The sequence below is a fragment of the Aspergillus tanneri genome, assembly GCF_003426965.1.
Source record: "Aspergillus tanneri strain NIH1004 chromosome Unknown AapTan_5_pilon_pilon_pilon, whole genome shotgun sequence".
In the NCBI taxonomy this organism is placed as follows: domain Eukaryota; kingdom Fungi; phylum Ascomycota; class Eurotiomycetes; order Eurotiales; family Aspergillaceae; genus Aspergillus; species Aspergillus tanneri.
The window spans coordinates 2,758,577-2,773,509 of record NW_022984632.1 but is presented as its reverse complement, the minus strand read 5'-3'; the positions used below and the strand labels follow the sequence as shown (position 1 = coordinate 2,773,509).

At 49.7% G+C, this 14,933-nt stretch overlaps 7 protein-coding genes across 7 annotated transcripts; 3 read left to right on the top strand and 4 right to left on the bottom strand.

Moving 5' to 3' along the window:
* Positions 1-154: 154 nt before the first annotated feature.
* On the top strand, positions 155-2,519 carry ATNIH1004_010320 (uncharacterized protein; the record flags this gene model as incomplete). The annotated part of the gene is made up of 3 exons (XM_033574895.1): positions 155-305; positions 370-737; positions 792-2,519. 3 exons carry the CDS (start codon positions 155-157, stop codon positions 2,517-2,519), a joined length of 2,247 nt encoding a protein of 748 aa, XP_033422913.1.
* A 1,082-nt stretch (positions 2,520-3,601) lies between these two features.
* Positions 3,602-4,962, bottom strand: ATNIH1004_010319 (uncharacterized protein; the record flags this gene model as incomplete). Its single annotated transcript, XM_033574894.1, has 2 exons — positions 3,602-4,716; positions 4,800-4,962. 2 exons carry the CDS (start codon positions 4,960-4,962, stop codon positions 3,602-3,604), a joined length of 1,278 nt encoding a protein of 425 aa, XP_033422912.1.
* Positions 4,963-5,674: 712 nt separating this feature from the next.
* ATP16 (F1F0 ATP synthase subunit delta) lies at positions 5,675-6,578 on the bottom strand (the record flags this gene model as incomplete). The annotated part of the gene is made up of 6 exons (XM_033574893.1): positions 5,675-5,707; positions 5,765-5,854; positions 5,920-6,008; positions 6,125-6,255; positions 6,348-6,370; positions 6,447-6,578. The coding sequence occupies 6 exons, from the start codon at positions 6,576-6,578 to the stop codon at positions 5,675-5,677; spliced, it is 498 nt and encodes a 165-aa protein (XP_033422911.1).
* A 1,055-nt stretch (positions 6,579-7,633) lies between these two features.
* Positions 7,634-8,249, top strand: RPL29 (60S ribosomal protein eL29; the record flags this gene model as incomplete). Its single annotated transcript, XM_033574892.1, has 4 exons — positions 7,634-7,640; positions 7,758-7,809; positions 8,011-8,113; positions 8,214-8,249. The coding sequence occupies 4 exons, from the start codon at positions 7,634-7,636 to the stop codon at positions 8,247-8,249; spliced, it is 198 nt and encodes a 65-aa protein (XP_033422910.1).
* A 587-nt stretch (positions 8,250-8,836) lies between these two features.
* On the bottom strand, positions 8,837-10,390 carry ATNIH1004_010316 (uncharacterized protein; the record flags this gene model as incomplete). The annotated part of the gene is made up of 1 exon (XM_033574891.1): positions 8,837-10,390. The coding sequence occupies one exon, from the start codon at positions 10,388-10,390 to the stop codon at positions 8,837-8,839; it is 1,554 nt and encodes a 517-aa protein (XP_033422909.1).
* A 392-nt stretch (positions 10,391-10,782) lies between these two features.
* ATNIH1004_010315 (NCBP3 domain-containing protein) lies at positions 10,783-12,283 on the bottom strand (the record flags this gene model as incomplete). Its single annotated transcript, XM_033574890.1, has 2 exons — positions 10,783-12,084; positions 12,158-12,283. The coding sequence occupies 2 exons, from the start codon at positions 12,281-12,283 to the stop codon at positions 10,783-10,785; spliced, it is 1,428 nt and encodes a 475-aa protein (XP_033422908.1).
* A 1,724-nt stretch (positions 12,284-14,007) lies between these two features.
* Positions 14,008-14,728, top strand: ATNIH1004_010314 (putative glycosyl hydrolase; the record flags this gene model as incomplete). Its single annotated transcript, XM_033574889.1, has 2 exons — positions 14,008-14,169; positions 14,459-14,728. The coding sequence occupies 2 exons, from the start codon at positions 14,008-14,010 to the stop codon at positions 14,726-14,728; spliced, it is 432 nt and encodes a 143-aa protein (XP_033422907.1).
* Between the last annotated feature and the right edge of the window lie 205 nt (positions 14,729-14,933).

The following is a 14,933-nucleotide window of genomic DNA, read 5'->3' as shown; positions in this document are numbered from 1 at the left end:
CGCATGGTGCATTCCACGGAGTGGGGGATCTGTTAGATCTCCTCCGACATTTCCGACATTCCAGCGTCTGAAGATCGCCATCCGAAGGGAAGAGAGATTTTGAACTGCTGTCGCGAGAAAGAAGCGAGAAGTCGCAAAAAGGATATTGGAAATCATGTCGTCCAACTCAGATCTTACAGCTCCCGGGAGCAGCACGTATGCCTCGAATACGCTACATGTTGGGGATGGGACATGGGACAGTGGACGTGATACGTTCCTTTTACCCAATCTAATGGGACTTAACTTTGACACAATGCGATACAATGGTGGGTCTCTAAATAGGCGTTGATCGCGAGGGTTTCAGGTTGTTGGTGCTCACATCAATCCTAGGAATGGGGAATCGATTTCGAGATATGCCGCAATACCGCACGCTTATCATCGCCCACGGTGTCATCGGCACAATCGTCTTTCTGGGAATTGTTCCCCTGTCCATTCTGATCATCCGATATTACTCCCGGAGGAGTCCATTCTGGGCTTTCAAGCTACACGTTTGGTGCCAGGTCCTGACGCTTTTGCTTACTACGGTTGTTTTTGTTCTTGGTTGGTTTGCGGTTGGGCCCAACAGAAGCCTCACGAATCCGCATCATGGAATTGGGCTTGCAATTTATGTGATGGTCATTTTCCAAGTCTTATGGGGCTGGCTGGTACACAAGATCGAGAGCAAAAGACACCGATATCATGTTCCCCTGAAGCTAGTTGTAAGCCCTGCCCATCATCCCAAGCCCTTCCAAGCGACTAACAGGTACTTCCAGATCCACAGATGGCTCGGTCGTGTCGTTACCATTCTGGGACTTGTCCAGATACCTCTAGGCCTCACCCTCTGGGGATCCCCAAAATCTTTGTTTATCCTGTATGCGATCGCCACGTTTGCTCTTCTCCTCGCATTATTTGTGTTATCGTACATGTATGACACAGAAGGGTACCAAATGGGGGGCGGGGCCGAATATGACAGTCGACACAGTTACGTTTCCGGGCCTCCAGCCCCCGACGATCGTCGCCATAACAGTTTTGGCCGGATGGCTGCAGCAGGAGCAGCGGGGGCTGGTTTGGCCTCCCTCTTCCGACGGCGGTCGCGGAGCAGAGGCAGAGATCAGGGATACTATGGTTCCCACGCATCGTACACGGAAGAAAAGTACTCCGACGAAGGATCTCACCGCGGTGGCGGATGGGTGAGCAAATTCCTCAAGGTCGGAGCTATCGGGGGCGGTGTTCTCCTCGCCAAAAAGCTCTTTGACTGGCGGCGCAATCGAGAGAGTGATGCGGAGTCAGGAAGATATAGACGCGCCCATACTCGCAGCGACAGCATGACGGAAGCAAGCATGAGTCGGTTGGAAGATGGGCGAAGGCCAGCACCAAGCTACCAGACTCCTCCCAACCGGCCACCCAATAGGGCACCCAGTCGACCCCCCAGCCGGCCGCAGAGCCCAGGCTCTTCCTACTATTACAATTCAACGTACCTCACCGGCAACGAGCCCAGGCCTTCTCATGGGGTCCGAAATGCGTTATTTGGTGCGGGCGCATTTGCCGCGGTCAAAAACATATTCTCGCGACGCAGGGGTGAAGACGACGAGCAGCGTCGTGTGGAAGAACTGCGCCGACGAGAGATGGAAGACGAACGTCTCCAGCGAGCAAACAGCAAGCGACGCTACACGGGTGATGGGCATTATCCGCGAAGAAGGGCGGATTCATACACTGCTACTGACATTTCATCGACTGATATGACACGCCCTCCACGTGGTCCTCCTGCTGCACATGGTCCTCCCCTGGGAGAGTCCGCTCTTACCGGAGACCCTGCGGCATCTGGCAGGTTAGATGGGGGGCACTCTGACATGCCTCCTGTTCCACCAACCCACATGACTTCCGAATTGCCTGTTCCCAATCCATCAGGGCCCAATTTCTCCGACTTTGCGGCTGGAGCAGCTGTGGGTGTCGCATCGAGTCATCACCGTCGCCGCAGTAACAGCCGACACGGAGACGACCACGTCTCGCCGCCAGTATCCGTGAAAGTTAAGATGCATGACGACGGCCGACACGTCACCCTACGCCGATTAACGGAGGAAGAAGCCGCAGCCAGCCGAGAAGCGCGACGCCGGGAACGCAGGAATTCTCGCCGCCGCGCCGGAAGCGCCAGTTCGCTATCCGGCGGCGAAGGCAGCTACGATCGATGGCGGCGGGTGGAAGAGCTTGAGCGTCAGCAACAGGACCAAATGCGACGAGAGCAAGAAGCCGCCACTGCAGCAGCCGCGCCACCGTCCGGCACCATGGCTCCCGCTTCGTACGTACCCCCATCGAATGTGAGCCATGTGCCTCCTCCGCCGGTCCCATCTAGCTTGCCCTACGGTGCAGGAAGCATCACCTCCCCAGGCACATACACGGGCACAGAAGCTAGTGGAGACTATGCGAACAACCGGAGACGACGACGAGCAGAACGAGCTCGTGCGCGACAAGAAAGACAACAACACAGTGTGGAATTCACCTGATGAAACATGAGGTTCATTCATTTGAATCACCCGATCCATCCTCCTAGTTGTTTTTCCAACGCAATGTGTACAGAGTTATTCTTGATTTCTTGTGTCTTCGATGTGATATACTTTGGTTCCATATCTCTCCCCATTTCCTTCTCTTTGCTTTGATTTCGATTCCCCTCCCTTTGTCATTTACCCCCAGCCCCTTGATATCAACACGACGGAATGGAAAGAAACGGTAAGTAATGAATGCAAGCGTTGATTGATTGATTGGTTGATCTGTCTGATCTATGAACCGAGGACTTATTCTCTTCCCTGTTCAAATGTTCAAATGTTTTTAGAAATGCTTCCAATGTTGATTATGATGAACACATATATGCACGTCCGGTCCAAGAATGTGAACCCCAAGAGAAAAAAAAGAGGGAGAAAAAGAGGATCTTCAATTCACAATGTACTTTCTCACTGGGACAAGGAATGGAAAGGAAATGGATATAGATACGGACTGGGAGGAAATGGAGGCAATGTGGTCTCTTATATGGGCGTTTATTTTTTCTTTCTTTTCCCTTTTCCTTTTCCTGGATTTAACTTGTCCTCCCCCTTTGCAGAATAAGTTTTGATCTTCTTGATGCTTAAGTTTCTTCATGTATGAATTATGTCACAGTTGGAATAACTGCATTTATGCCCTGGCTAGACATGGTCAGACGATATCTAGATCCATGGATGTTCATGAGTACATTGCCAATTATTCGTAGCCCTATTTCGTCTGCCTCTTTCGTCCTACTCATCATGCTCTGACTTTTTAGACTATGGTTATACCAATTAACAATCAAGAAATAGTAAAAGTGTTCTGATTATTAGTACTGATTAGACGAGAGCCAATTAAGACAAGCAAAATAAGTAGACAGCAGCGTTCAAAACCCCCTATCATAAGCGTTAAACAATATTCAAATCTCTGCGCCTCTTCCTGAACCATATGAATCCTCTGAAAGACAGCCATGGCCTAGCATTTCAACTTCAAAAAAAAAAATCAATGATACAGGGCAAGTCCTTGGCCTTTTCCACCTATGTGTGGTTATTTGCCAAATATATACTGCTGTTCACCCCTTATTACTTCTCCCAAGTTTTTTGAATTTTTGTTTGGTTTTAGAGAAAAACCGGGAAAACCTGTTGGGTATCCTCCCTGTATTATGCTGGGCGTTAGAAGTACAATTACCAGGGACTCCCTGAGTTATCTGTTGTGCTTGCGCTGGTGTCTGTTGAGTTTGTGTTGCCTGCTGTGTTTGCACTAGTGCCTGTTGAGTCTGCGCTGGTGATTTTTGCACATGTGCTGGGGTCTGTTGAGTTTGTGTTGCCTGTTGCGTTTGCGCCGATGTCTGTTGAGTCTGCACCAGTGTCTGTTGAGTCTGCACCGGTGTCTGTTGCACTTGTACTGGGGTCTGTTGAGTTTGTGTTGTCTCTTGGGTTTGCGCCGGTGTCAGTGGTGTTTCTGTTGTCAGCTGGGTTTCCGGTCTCTGTTGAGTTTGCGCAGTCTGTTGCGGAGTCATTCCTTGTGATCGGTGTGCCTCGGATTCTTCCTTTCCCATATGAGTGTTATTGAAACTATAAAAATCCTTTGGTACAGCCGGGCGCTGAATAGAGTACAAGCTTGGTTGCGTTGGCGAACTTGAGCCAGGTCTGGGGGCTGTACCGGCAGATTCGAATCGAGGTCCCGCTTGTGTGAATGCCTGAGAGTATAAGGAACATATTTGAGTGCCGGCCCCAGTTCTGGTAAAAAGCCATGGAGCTTGTTCTGGGTTTGGCGCTGGCGCTGGAATATATCCGCTCGACATGCTGGATAGCGCCGAACTTAGAGTCGGATAAGTTGAGGTATTCCTACCACCGCCTGATGAAGTGGGCTGGCTTCCAGAGCCAGCGCCTGTATCATAAGTTTGATCCACCCAAGTCAGATGAGGTGAGGTAGGAGTACCGCCTGGTGAAGTGGGTTGACTTTTAGACCCGGTGCTTGTACCATAAGTTTGCTCGCCGCTTGTAGCATGAACTTTCCTGTCGTAACATTTCTTGCAGTCTGATGATGTGGATTCACATCCAGAGTCAGCACCTTTATCATGAGTTATTGCACCGCCTGACGATGTGGGTTGAACTCCGGAGCCGGTGTCTGCATCATGAGTTTCCTCGCCGCCTGATGGAGTGTCTTCGCTTCCAGACCCGGCGCCTGTATCATAAGTTTGATCCACCCAAGTCAGAAGAGGTGAGGTACTCCTACCGCCGCCCGATGAAGTGGGTCGATTTCCAGACCAGGCAACTGTACCATAAGTTTGCTCGCCGCATGTAGCATGAGCTTTCCTATAGTGACATTTCTTGCGGTCTGATGTGGATTCACATCCAGAGTCAGCACCTTTATCATGAGTTTTCTCGCTGCCTGACGATGTGGGTTGAATTCCAGAGCCAGTGTTTGCATCATGAGTTTGCTCGCCCCTTGAAGATGTGGGTTGACTTCTAGGACTGGCACCTGTATCATAGGTTTGCTCCTAGTTAGGTACGACGCGCCCGAAGCGAAGGAATAAAGATCGGCACCCTTGAGTTGGAAACTTCGGCAGGAGGAAGAGTGGGGGGCGCACCTTCTTGCAGAGAGGTATCTTCCATCATCCTTCTAAGCGGCTCTATGCTGGTCTTGTCGAGTAATGATTGATATCGAAGTCGTTGAGGTGGAAGTAGTGGCCAAGATGAACAATCTAATTCTTGATCCGATGAGTCTTCGGGGATTATGCCAATGTTTCTTGTTTTCATTAGTTTGAGATCTGTTCGAGCAGTTCGCAAAGCCCAAGATGCTATATAGCGACGTATGGTTAGAGATAATGATAGAATCTCGTCAAATAATGCCGAATTAGTAGAGTTAATGAGAGTCGCTGAGAGGAGAGGAGAAGCGGGACGAAGCAAAATCCTCTCTCATTTGTTGACGAGCGGCTCATTGCCTCCACGCGAGGAAGGAGTCACCAGGCTTTCCAGGTAATTCCAGGTCAATTGAGTTAGCAACTTATGCACATAGCACTTAGTTAGGCAAGTTCATTTTAGGTACGGAAAAATAAATAAAAACAAGAACCATTCAAGAGAATTGTGGTAATTCTACACGTTCAGGGTCGGAGTTGCGAGTGGATATGTACATCAGTAATCTATTTAAGGACAGCCTGCAGGCTCTCCAACACCTGTTTAAACAATTAGTGAGTGATCCCCTATCTTGACCAGTCCCGAGCCCGACTCACCTCCAGCTCAATCTTGGCTTCAGCAATATCCTGCTCGCTGCCACTGCCGCTGGCAATCTTCTGGGCCTCAGCGATCTGAGCTCTGACATTCTGTTTGGAAGATAATTTCGATTAGTAGAGTGGAAGGTATGTAGCGACCGAAGCTTCAAACTTACGTCCGCACTGAATTCCTCCAGAGGGAACCCTTCAACGGCGTTAATGCTCAGCTGAGAGTCAGGCTGAACGACAGCGAATCCGCCAGACACTATATCACAGAAATATCCAGTGTCAGTTATACTCTCCGATATGTCGAAAGGAGCCATCTAAGCAACTTCTTTTTTGGCTTGCTGCGCGGGTATCCTCATGGGTTATAGGACGTACGGAAGAATTTCTTGCTGGCACCGCCCTCCTCAACGACCTCAACGAGACCAGGCCTGAGCTGCTCGATAGAGGGAACGTGGTTGGCGAGGACACCCATGTCTCCAGACTCGGCGGGGATGTTGACCTGGACACTGGATATGAAAGGATTGTAAGTACTGGTGGGAACTAGGGCGAGGGAAGGGCCCTCAATGTGTTGAATAAATCGGAGATCAGGAACACATACACGCCGGTCGACTTGAAGATAGTCTAAGAAGCAGATTGTCTGTCAGTAAAGAGCACAAGAGATGTGCCTAGAGGATGTTCAGTGGCTTCGGAATCGTACCTGGTGAGGGAGGGCCAGGGAAAGCTTGATCTTGTCCGACACGGCCTCGGCGTAACCTCTGCGTTGGAGAGGAACGCGGAGGGCAGAGGGACGAGCCCTGAAGGCAGAGCGAGCGAAACGGAGAGAGCTCATCTTGCAATGGATGGAAGGGAGAAGATGGTGCGTGTATCCCTCTTTGAACCTGGGTTGAGTTGCAAAGGTCGAAGTCGGATGCCGGTTGTTCCCTAGCGGCTTGAGCGGTCACGTGTAGGCGGCACGGGACTGGACCAGAAATAGCGTGGGAGTATCTGTACTCCTTAGAGATGCTTCTTCTGTGGTGCAGATACCTGGGGTTTCGCTGGGAATTTAGTTTCATTTTTATCTGGTCTCTTTGCGTGTCCTGGACAAATTGTCCAGTGGAGCCCTTAGTGAGGCATTACAGTCTTGTTTCTTGTACCTCGTACATTATGCCCTATTCTATGCATTTCAACCCTTCCAATCTGGCCCATTACAGCCAAACTCCTAGAAATTTCTGCCAGAAATATCAGTCACATGGATATTGCTATCGAGAGAAGGCATCACTAGTGCTATCCACAAAATTTGGGTGTCAACACCTCGATATTTGTCAGAATAGAGGACTTCTTTTATATCACGTGATATTAGTCATTCACTGCTTCAAATCTCTTCTCTAGGCGCCATTCCTCCAATCATCAGGAGTATATGTGAGGGTTGCCAGAATGAAGCTGGAGAGATGACTGATCCCATTCAATAGCATTACTTTACAGAGACCGTGGCTCCTGACTTGTGCAAAATAACTGTCATTATTTGACGGTCAGTTAGTTTAAATCACGTGATTAAGTACCTCAACCGTCAAACACCATTTCAAAGCACTGCACTGAAACCATTCATAGGTAACTTGTTGTAACAGTAAGTATTCCATATCGATGGCTTCTACATCTAGCGAGATCAAGCATCCTGTGATGTAGAGGACAGTTGTTTGTTCTACATAGACTTCTGAGTACTGGGTAGTATGTGGTCCGTCCGACGGACCAATGACGAGGGAGCCGACCGGTAAGCGAAATCCCACACAAAAGCGGAAGCCCTAGTCAAGTCGACCCTGGCGGACTTCGGCCTTCTGCTCAGTTCTCGGATAACCTCACCCGCCAACTCATCGTCAACCGTCTCCCAGTTGCGACAAATCCGACAAGATGGCGAGTATGTGCTTCCTCTCCTTTCTGCTCCGCTGAAATCTCGAGTCCTAAAAAATTGGACGAGGAATTTTCCTCCGACACATCCTGTATTGCAAAGTCACTGACTGATTTTCGCGTACAGAGTCCAAGAACGCGTCTCAGCACCACAACAGCCAGAAGGCTCACCGTAACGGGTGCGTACAAGCCGTTTTCCCTTTTATTGTTTAGAATGTGTACCATGGGGGAATATAAATGCAGCGTTGCGGTTAGGGTTGTGATGATGGAACCGGTGTCCGCGATATCGACTTTGTCCAACGTTGCGGCGGATTCTCTCAACACCAGTTGAATTACTCCAGGAGAACTTGTCGCTAATCCCTCGTGATTTCTCTCAACAGTATCAAGAAGCCTAAGACCTACCGTTACCCCTCCCTCAAGGGTGTTGACCCCAAATTCCGCCGCAACCACAGACACGCTCTGCACGGCACCATGAAGGCGCTGGTACGTTGATTGCATTCACCCGATCGAATCCACCGTCCCCCGCGGAATAGTCGGAGACGGTAAATAGAAGCAGGAGAGAGATGGCTAACACCTTCAACAGAAGGAGCGCAAGGAGGGCAAGCGTGAGGTCGCATAAATCAACTAATACCAAACTTAAAAAGGACTGGGAGCGATCTGAGTTGGTGATAACGTGCGATGAACCTATCACGTCATGTCGGATAGCCTGGCTGGTTCCGCGCGACGGCTGTTAAATAAAGCAATTTGATTCGATTCCACGACATGGCCTGAAGCTTTTGTCTTGTGTGTTCTTGTTCCTCCGGTCAGGTAGATTTCGCATCCTCATGACTCGGTAGACCAGCCTTCAGCTGGTCCCCTCTCCCGTTTGGTCACGTACCTCTGGCATATGTGTGTACAGCTTCGTGCCATTATTTTCCATGCGCGCTTGCTGAAGGATTTTTTTACGTGCCGAGAGCGGTTTTGCCCTCCAACTATCGATCACCCTTTCTCTCTCTTCCGTGGTGAGAGGGTGTATAGAAGGGTGGCTACATTTCGTAGATTTTGTTAGAATCAATCCATTTTTCTTGTTCTCTTTCACTTTTCTTTTTCTGAAGACCGTATCATATTAGCGGAGCATAGTCGCCATGTTCGTCCAGCCCCAGCTACTGGACGGGTCCACTCCCAAAGAGATATATACAATGCTACATTAGACCTATCTCGAAGTTATCAAACTCCTTTCCAAACAACCAGCCGTTTATCAAAGCCTCCACTGACCAACCACTCTTCCCTGACCACCTCTCCATCCCGTGGGACATCGACCCAACCATCCCAGATAGCCCGAACCTTACAGCCAGGTTCATGCCCATCCTTGAGCATGGAGACAACCTTACCAGTTTTCGTCTCGATTCCGCGGATAATGCCATCATCACCATTGACCCAGACCCCGGATCCATCAGGCCTCCATACGACCTGCGGCGTTGAGTAGGCCGTCTGCGGCGCAAACGTATTCGCCTGAATGATGATCGCTGCATCTTCGCGATTCTGGAGCGCCAAGGCCGCCAGGGCCTGCGTAGCTTGCACCTCGGGTTCCGACGACCCAGTCGTCACTGGACCTGAGGTGTCAAGATTGAAGCTCTCCGTGGGTGGGAACAGCAGTCGTACAATAATAACCTTCATATGCGGTAATGTAGAGGTCGCCACTGCAAGCAGGCCAGGATCGTGGGGACTCAGGGCCAGACAGGAGGGAGAGAATGCCACCCAGGTGTTCGAGTGCGGCGCAAAGTTCTGTTTCCCGAGAAGCCTGCACTCTTCCGGAGCACTGCTGATAGTGGTGATGGTGGTGGTGGTGATTGACTGTGGCAGCTGATAGTAGAATAGATGAGGCGAGTCGCGTCGAGAGACCAGTAAGATCGGTTCCTTGGAATCTACGTGTCGGACAAATAGCAAAGATTCTGGGTTCGATGCCAGGGTGATATGTCCTACGGGCTCACCGATGTTAAGAAGATGATGGGAGTCGGCTTCCGTGCGGAGACGGTATAAAAAGACTTTGGAATCCCAGCCAGCAGTGGCGATCCATATTGTTTTGGCGGGATCCGGATGAGGGTCGTCGTTGTCTTCGAATGCGGCCACTTTCACGACGTATTTGCTGTGGTCCCTCCTACGGTCGAGGATATCTAAGCCATGTTGGAGAAGAATTTGGCCTGACATATTGGTCAGGAGAGCGTATTCCCCATTCAAAATAGGCGTATACGATAGGATAGGGGACTCGGAATGATCGGTAAATGATTGCACGACGCCATATCCTGGCGCGGTGCTGAAAAGATGAAGCTGCTTATCCGCACCGGTGGCTACGATGTAAGAAGACAATGACGACGGTGAATTCTGAGCATCTCCATGTTTCCAGGGGTGCACAGAGCAAGCCAGAATGTTGCAAGGCGTTGGAGTTGGAATGATGGTTGGCTTGGAAGGTGCTGGGCGAGCTTGGTCAGTAACGGCTGAGTGAAGTACAACATTGTTATGCTCACCGGGAGAGCTCCAGGCATCGTTTTCCTTTTCGCTATCACCATATCGCTCGAAGTTCGCGCTCTGGTCAAAAGCTCGTTTCTCGTCCAGCACTCTCTCGATCGTCCAGTCGTCTTTTTCCCCGCTGATGTGCCCCGCGTCGGTCGGGAGTCCCGCTTCTCGAATGAATGCCTCAAGAGTCTGCGTGTAGTTATTTGTTCGCAGAAAACGAGCCACGAGGATGCTAGCTAGAGATGGACGGCGTGATTCGAGTGGCATGCTGATGGAGGCGAGGGTGGAGGTTCAGGAACCAGCTTAAGACCGCGTGATATGGAAGGCATAAAATAAGTAGAAATGATGGGACGGACTGGTATTGTCGACGGGGGTATTTACATTTGTAGATGAGACCTTCTATTATGGAACCCAATTATTGTACAGATCGTGGTAGTTTGCTACAGCGATTCCATGAAATTCAAGAACGAAGACCAAAAATAAAAAAAATAAAAAAAAATAAAAAAAAAGGGGGGGGGACCCGGTATCATAAATTGGACAGCGTCATGGAACACCCTCCCGATCCATCTTTGAATGCACCTCCAATCAATCCTGAATTATTGCAGATGGTATATATCAACCAGATACCATCTCTTCGACCAGCATCTCTCCGAGTGTTCTCAACTGAACATGTCCTCCGCTTTCCGTCGTGGTCCTCCTCGCCCCTCGATCTTATCAGAGAACAGCTCCTTTCCGACGTTGTTATGATATTTAGATGGGAAAAGCTCCCGAACAGACGCACCTCGTCCTTTGATTGACAGACCATTTGCGGTGCCTCGGATCGCCATGCCCTGATCCTGAGCAGAAGCCGCTCCACGGATGCTAACACCCCTTGGCTCCGACGACTCGGGGAAAAGCTCGACGTTGTTATTCCGTTGTGAACGCGGCTGATCATAGGACTCGTCCACTAAGGGTATAGAAATTCGTCTTGAAAAGAGATCTGCGGTCTCATCCGCGGCATCGATCGCATCAGACCGACGATGGTTGCTGACCTTATTCGGGAAAAGTTCCTTCTTGAGATAACTTGTCGCCAATTTATTGGGGAACAGTTCTCGCGCATTCGAATCGCTCTCAGCGGTACCAGAAGACCTGGCTGATGGGAAGAGCTCTTTGCCCTCATTGCGACGCTTGGATTGCGGGGATCGCTCTCGGAACCGTTTGCGGGAGTCAGATCGCTTGTAATCTGGGTAGCCGCTCTCCATCAAGGTATCCCGACCTGGAGATGCACTGCGATTCCGTAGACGGCCGGACGATCGCCCTTCATCCTCATCAAATAGGTCCCGATGCCCTCGCCGTCCTCGCCCTTCGCGACCTCGGTCCGGATCAGAATATTCTGTGCTTGGGGCTCTGGTATCGTCGTACATGTTGGCGCTGATGCCTTCATCCACATCACGGTCCCTCCGTCGACGCAATTCGCGTCCATCGAACCGTCTCCTTCTGTAATCACCGTCGCTAGTATCCCCGCCTCCCTGGCGTCTTCTCTCCGAAAGTTCCCGTCTTAGTCGTTCCCGAGGGTCATGCTCAGGATGCATCAGGTAGAATCGACTGGCCTCGTGTGCGCGGGGCCTTTTACGATCGGTCTTAACCGCCGATCTCACCTGGAGCACGGAGTCTGGGTGGCTGGACAAGACCTTAGCGGAGCGTAAACGTAGGGCTGGCAACGCAGACGCATCCTCCTCTTCGCTGACTTGTGTGAAGGCGGACAAAGCCTGGAGACCAACTTCCGATGAGGAATACACGATATTCGCCGACGTATCATCAATCCACTCAACGCGGGAAGGTTCTTCGATGGTAAAGTGATTTGACGCAAATTGTTTGATATCGTCCGTGGCCAATTCGTCGACTCCTCTGATATGCACCTTTTCGTATTGTGCTTCTGCAGTAAGGTGGTCCACCGCGCCATCTTGAGCAGTCGCTGGTTCCTAAGCAACACCGGAGACGTTAAGATCGAGAAGTTATGGGAATTAGGGTGGTTAAATGGCGGTAATAACTCACTATTTCAATCGGTTCAGCTTCAGGCAATGGACCAAGGTCCAAATCCATATCAATATCCATAGTAGCATCCATGGCGTTCGAAGATTCCGTCTGCAGAGAACGCTGTTGTATGTCGGCGACCTCCATTCCGGAGAGAGTGTTCTGCTTGAGCGGTTGGGTCGGGCGGCTGTAGTAGATGATGAGGTGAGGTAAGAAAGATATAATTATGAGGCTAAACCAGCAGTCGTTCGAGCGAAAGAAAGGCAACAAACTGATCGTGAATTGAACCTTCAAGGCGGCGATGAAGTTAAAGTGACTTAGTCAGAGAGACTTCCACAATTCACACCGCCCGCGGAAATGGTATTCTCTCTCATTGATTTCAGACACTATTACTACTCCGTACGATGGCCATTCTCCCTCGTGCTACTATCTAGAATACACTAACCTCGTGTCTCATTCCTCTCTACGGTTCCCTTGGTGGTACTCATCTTCAACACACCTGCACCGTATACGTTGACCTCGCATTGGCAAACTGCAGTCACTTTTTGATGAAGCATGACGTCAAGTTCATCATAGGCCGTATACACTGGTGGATCTAAATACTCGCAGAGTATAATTAATTCCGCAATGCCGGGCCAAAGAATGGGATTTTGTCCTTTAGATCGGCATCAGTTGGATTGACCAAGTACTGCTTTCTGATATTGGCCAACAATATTCGTGATGTTGTTGCCATTCCATGCCAAGATAACCGACTCAGCTCTCAGCTAGATGGAGAGTGTCTCAGAGATGAGGTGAAGCTGAGCTGGCTAAGTACGATGGAACACTGAACCAGACCAGACATAAAGCAAGCTGCCCGCATGTTACACTGTCGATTCAGATGTTGAGGCAATCACTCCGTTATAGTAGTAGACAAGTGAAAGAGACGATGCTGCTCATGTATAATAACGACGGTCGAATGGCCCAAGTGAGGTCCATGAAATGATAGTTTCTACGAAAGAGATGTCCCTCTAACCGCGATCTGGTATTTAGCTGGCAAATTTCATGCATGTGATCTCAATACGTCGCCGATCAGTGCCTCGAAACAATCCAAATAGCTAGATAGATATTAGCCCCGTTTTCTTCTTGAGTTCAACGGTATGCAGGAGTAAGGACAGTGTTTCCTGGCGTGATTCACGGCGTAGATTGTCAAGCTGGGAACAAAATTTGCAGGCGTCATGTAGACAGCTATTCGTGCCCACCACAATGGTGATTCCAGAGCGATAGTATGAAACAATGGGCGCGCCAGATTCATTGCAGTGCAGGAGCAATCCGATATGGCATACACTCTATCTTAAGCAAGCTATGTACAGAACCCAGGGAATGAATTAGCTGATGTCCCAGCAGAGATCACATAACATGTCACGTATCCCTGGAGATCCAGTGGCATACTTCAGATGCATATGCAGGTCACGTCGTCGCAAAGACTCCCCAGGTGAACCCGCACAGAATCTGTTCTACGACAAGCACTGGTACTGAGGAGGCAAGAAGATGATCCAGCCTGTTTTTTACCGCTATTTTCCGTCATTAGACAAGCTTTGATAGACCCTGTTACTCGATGCTTTCTGGGATCAGCATCATCGTCCTATAACAAATTACAAAGTATAGACTATTCTAGGACACCATCAACCATACCTAGATAATCTTGTACGTAAAAAAGATCAGCAGATTGCCTTAGACTGGGAAAGAGGGGGAATCGGACAGTCTGTATTGAGGATTATTCTTGATCTCGCCATTGCTTAAAAGCAGCAGGAGTACAGTGGCACTTAAAATCAGTGCCACATATTCCTAAGGCAAGTCTCATGCCAGACAGACCCACTATCGACTACAATGCAATGCAGTTTAATACCATGCCAAGGGGACTCGCCAAGAAAACTCTCAGCGTGCTACAAGCTAAGGACGAAGTTGTGAAGAAAAAGTCACCAACTCGACTTCCCCGCTTCGACTGCTTCTCCAACCACGCTGTGCTGAACTTTAGCCTATACTTGTCCATCCCAGTCCGAAATGAGCCCTTTCATCGGCTAATAGGAACAGAATCCGTGGTTTTTCTGAATACTACTCCAAATATCTAGCTCGGATGCTGGCCAATTGGCAAATGACGACCCGGATTAGGCTGTTGTCTCATCGCTGTGCAGATGGACAGTCGATTGGAAAGATAAGGGAAAGCAGTGACGCATGCGAGTCTTAAGTAGTTTAATGACCCAACGTCCCAATGATTATTTCTGCTTCTTTAGAGAACGCCAGTATCAACTTCTATGAAGTGTTGATATTTAAACAGGGTGATAGCGAGTACTTATCTCTGACGGACAACCCGCAATGCTCTATGCCGACGGCGAGGAAAATGCGTTTCATGTCAGGGCTACAAAGCTTTCATCTATGTCCGATGAAGATTGGACCCTTTCCACAAGGCGCGGTGCAGAACACATGACAATCGAGACACCGGTGGATAAGAAGGCCGAAATCTTGAATGGCAAGATTAAAGCGGTTGTTTCCAAGCGCGGCAAGATTACCATCTACAACTTCAAACGGAAAAATCTCCGGCAGGAATATGCCTGACATCGCCAGGATTTGATGGATCCAAAATGCAGTGCTCTGAGGATCGCGGCTCGAGAGCCACGGCCGATCCTAGGGGATGACTTCCACCCCACCATGGGTTTCGAGTCGCTGGATCCTAAGGAAAAGATATTTGGAAGTAGACAGTACTAACAGCCGTCTTTGAGCCTTAAGGGTGCAGAGGCTTTTGCGCTTTTCCCTCTTGGTT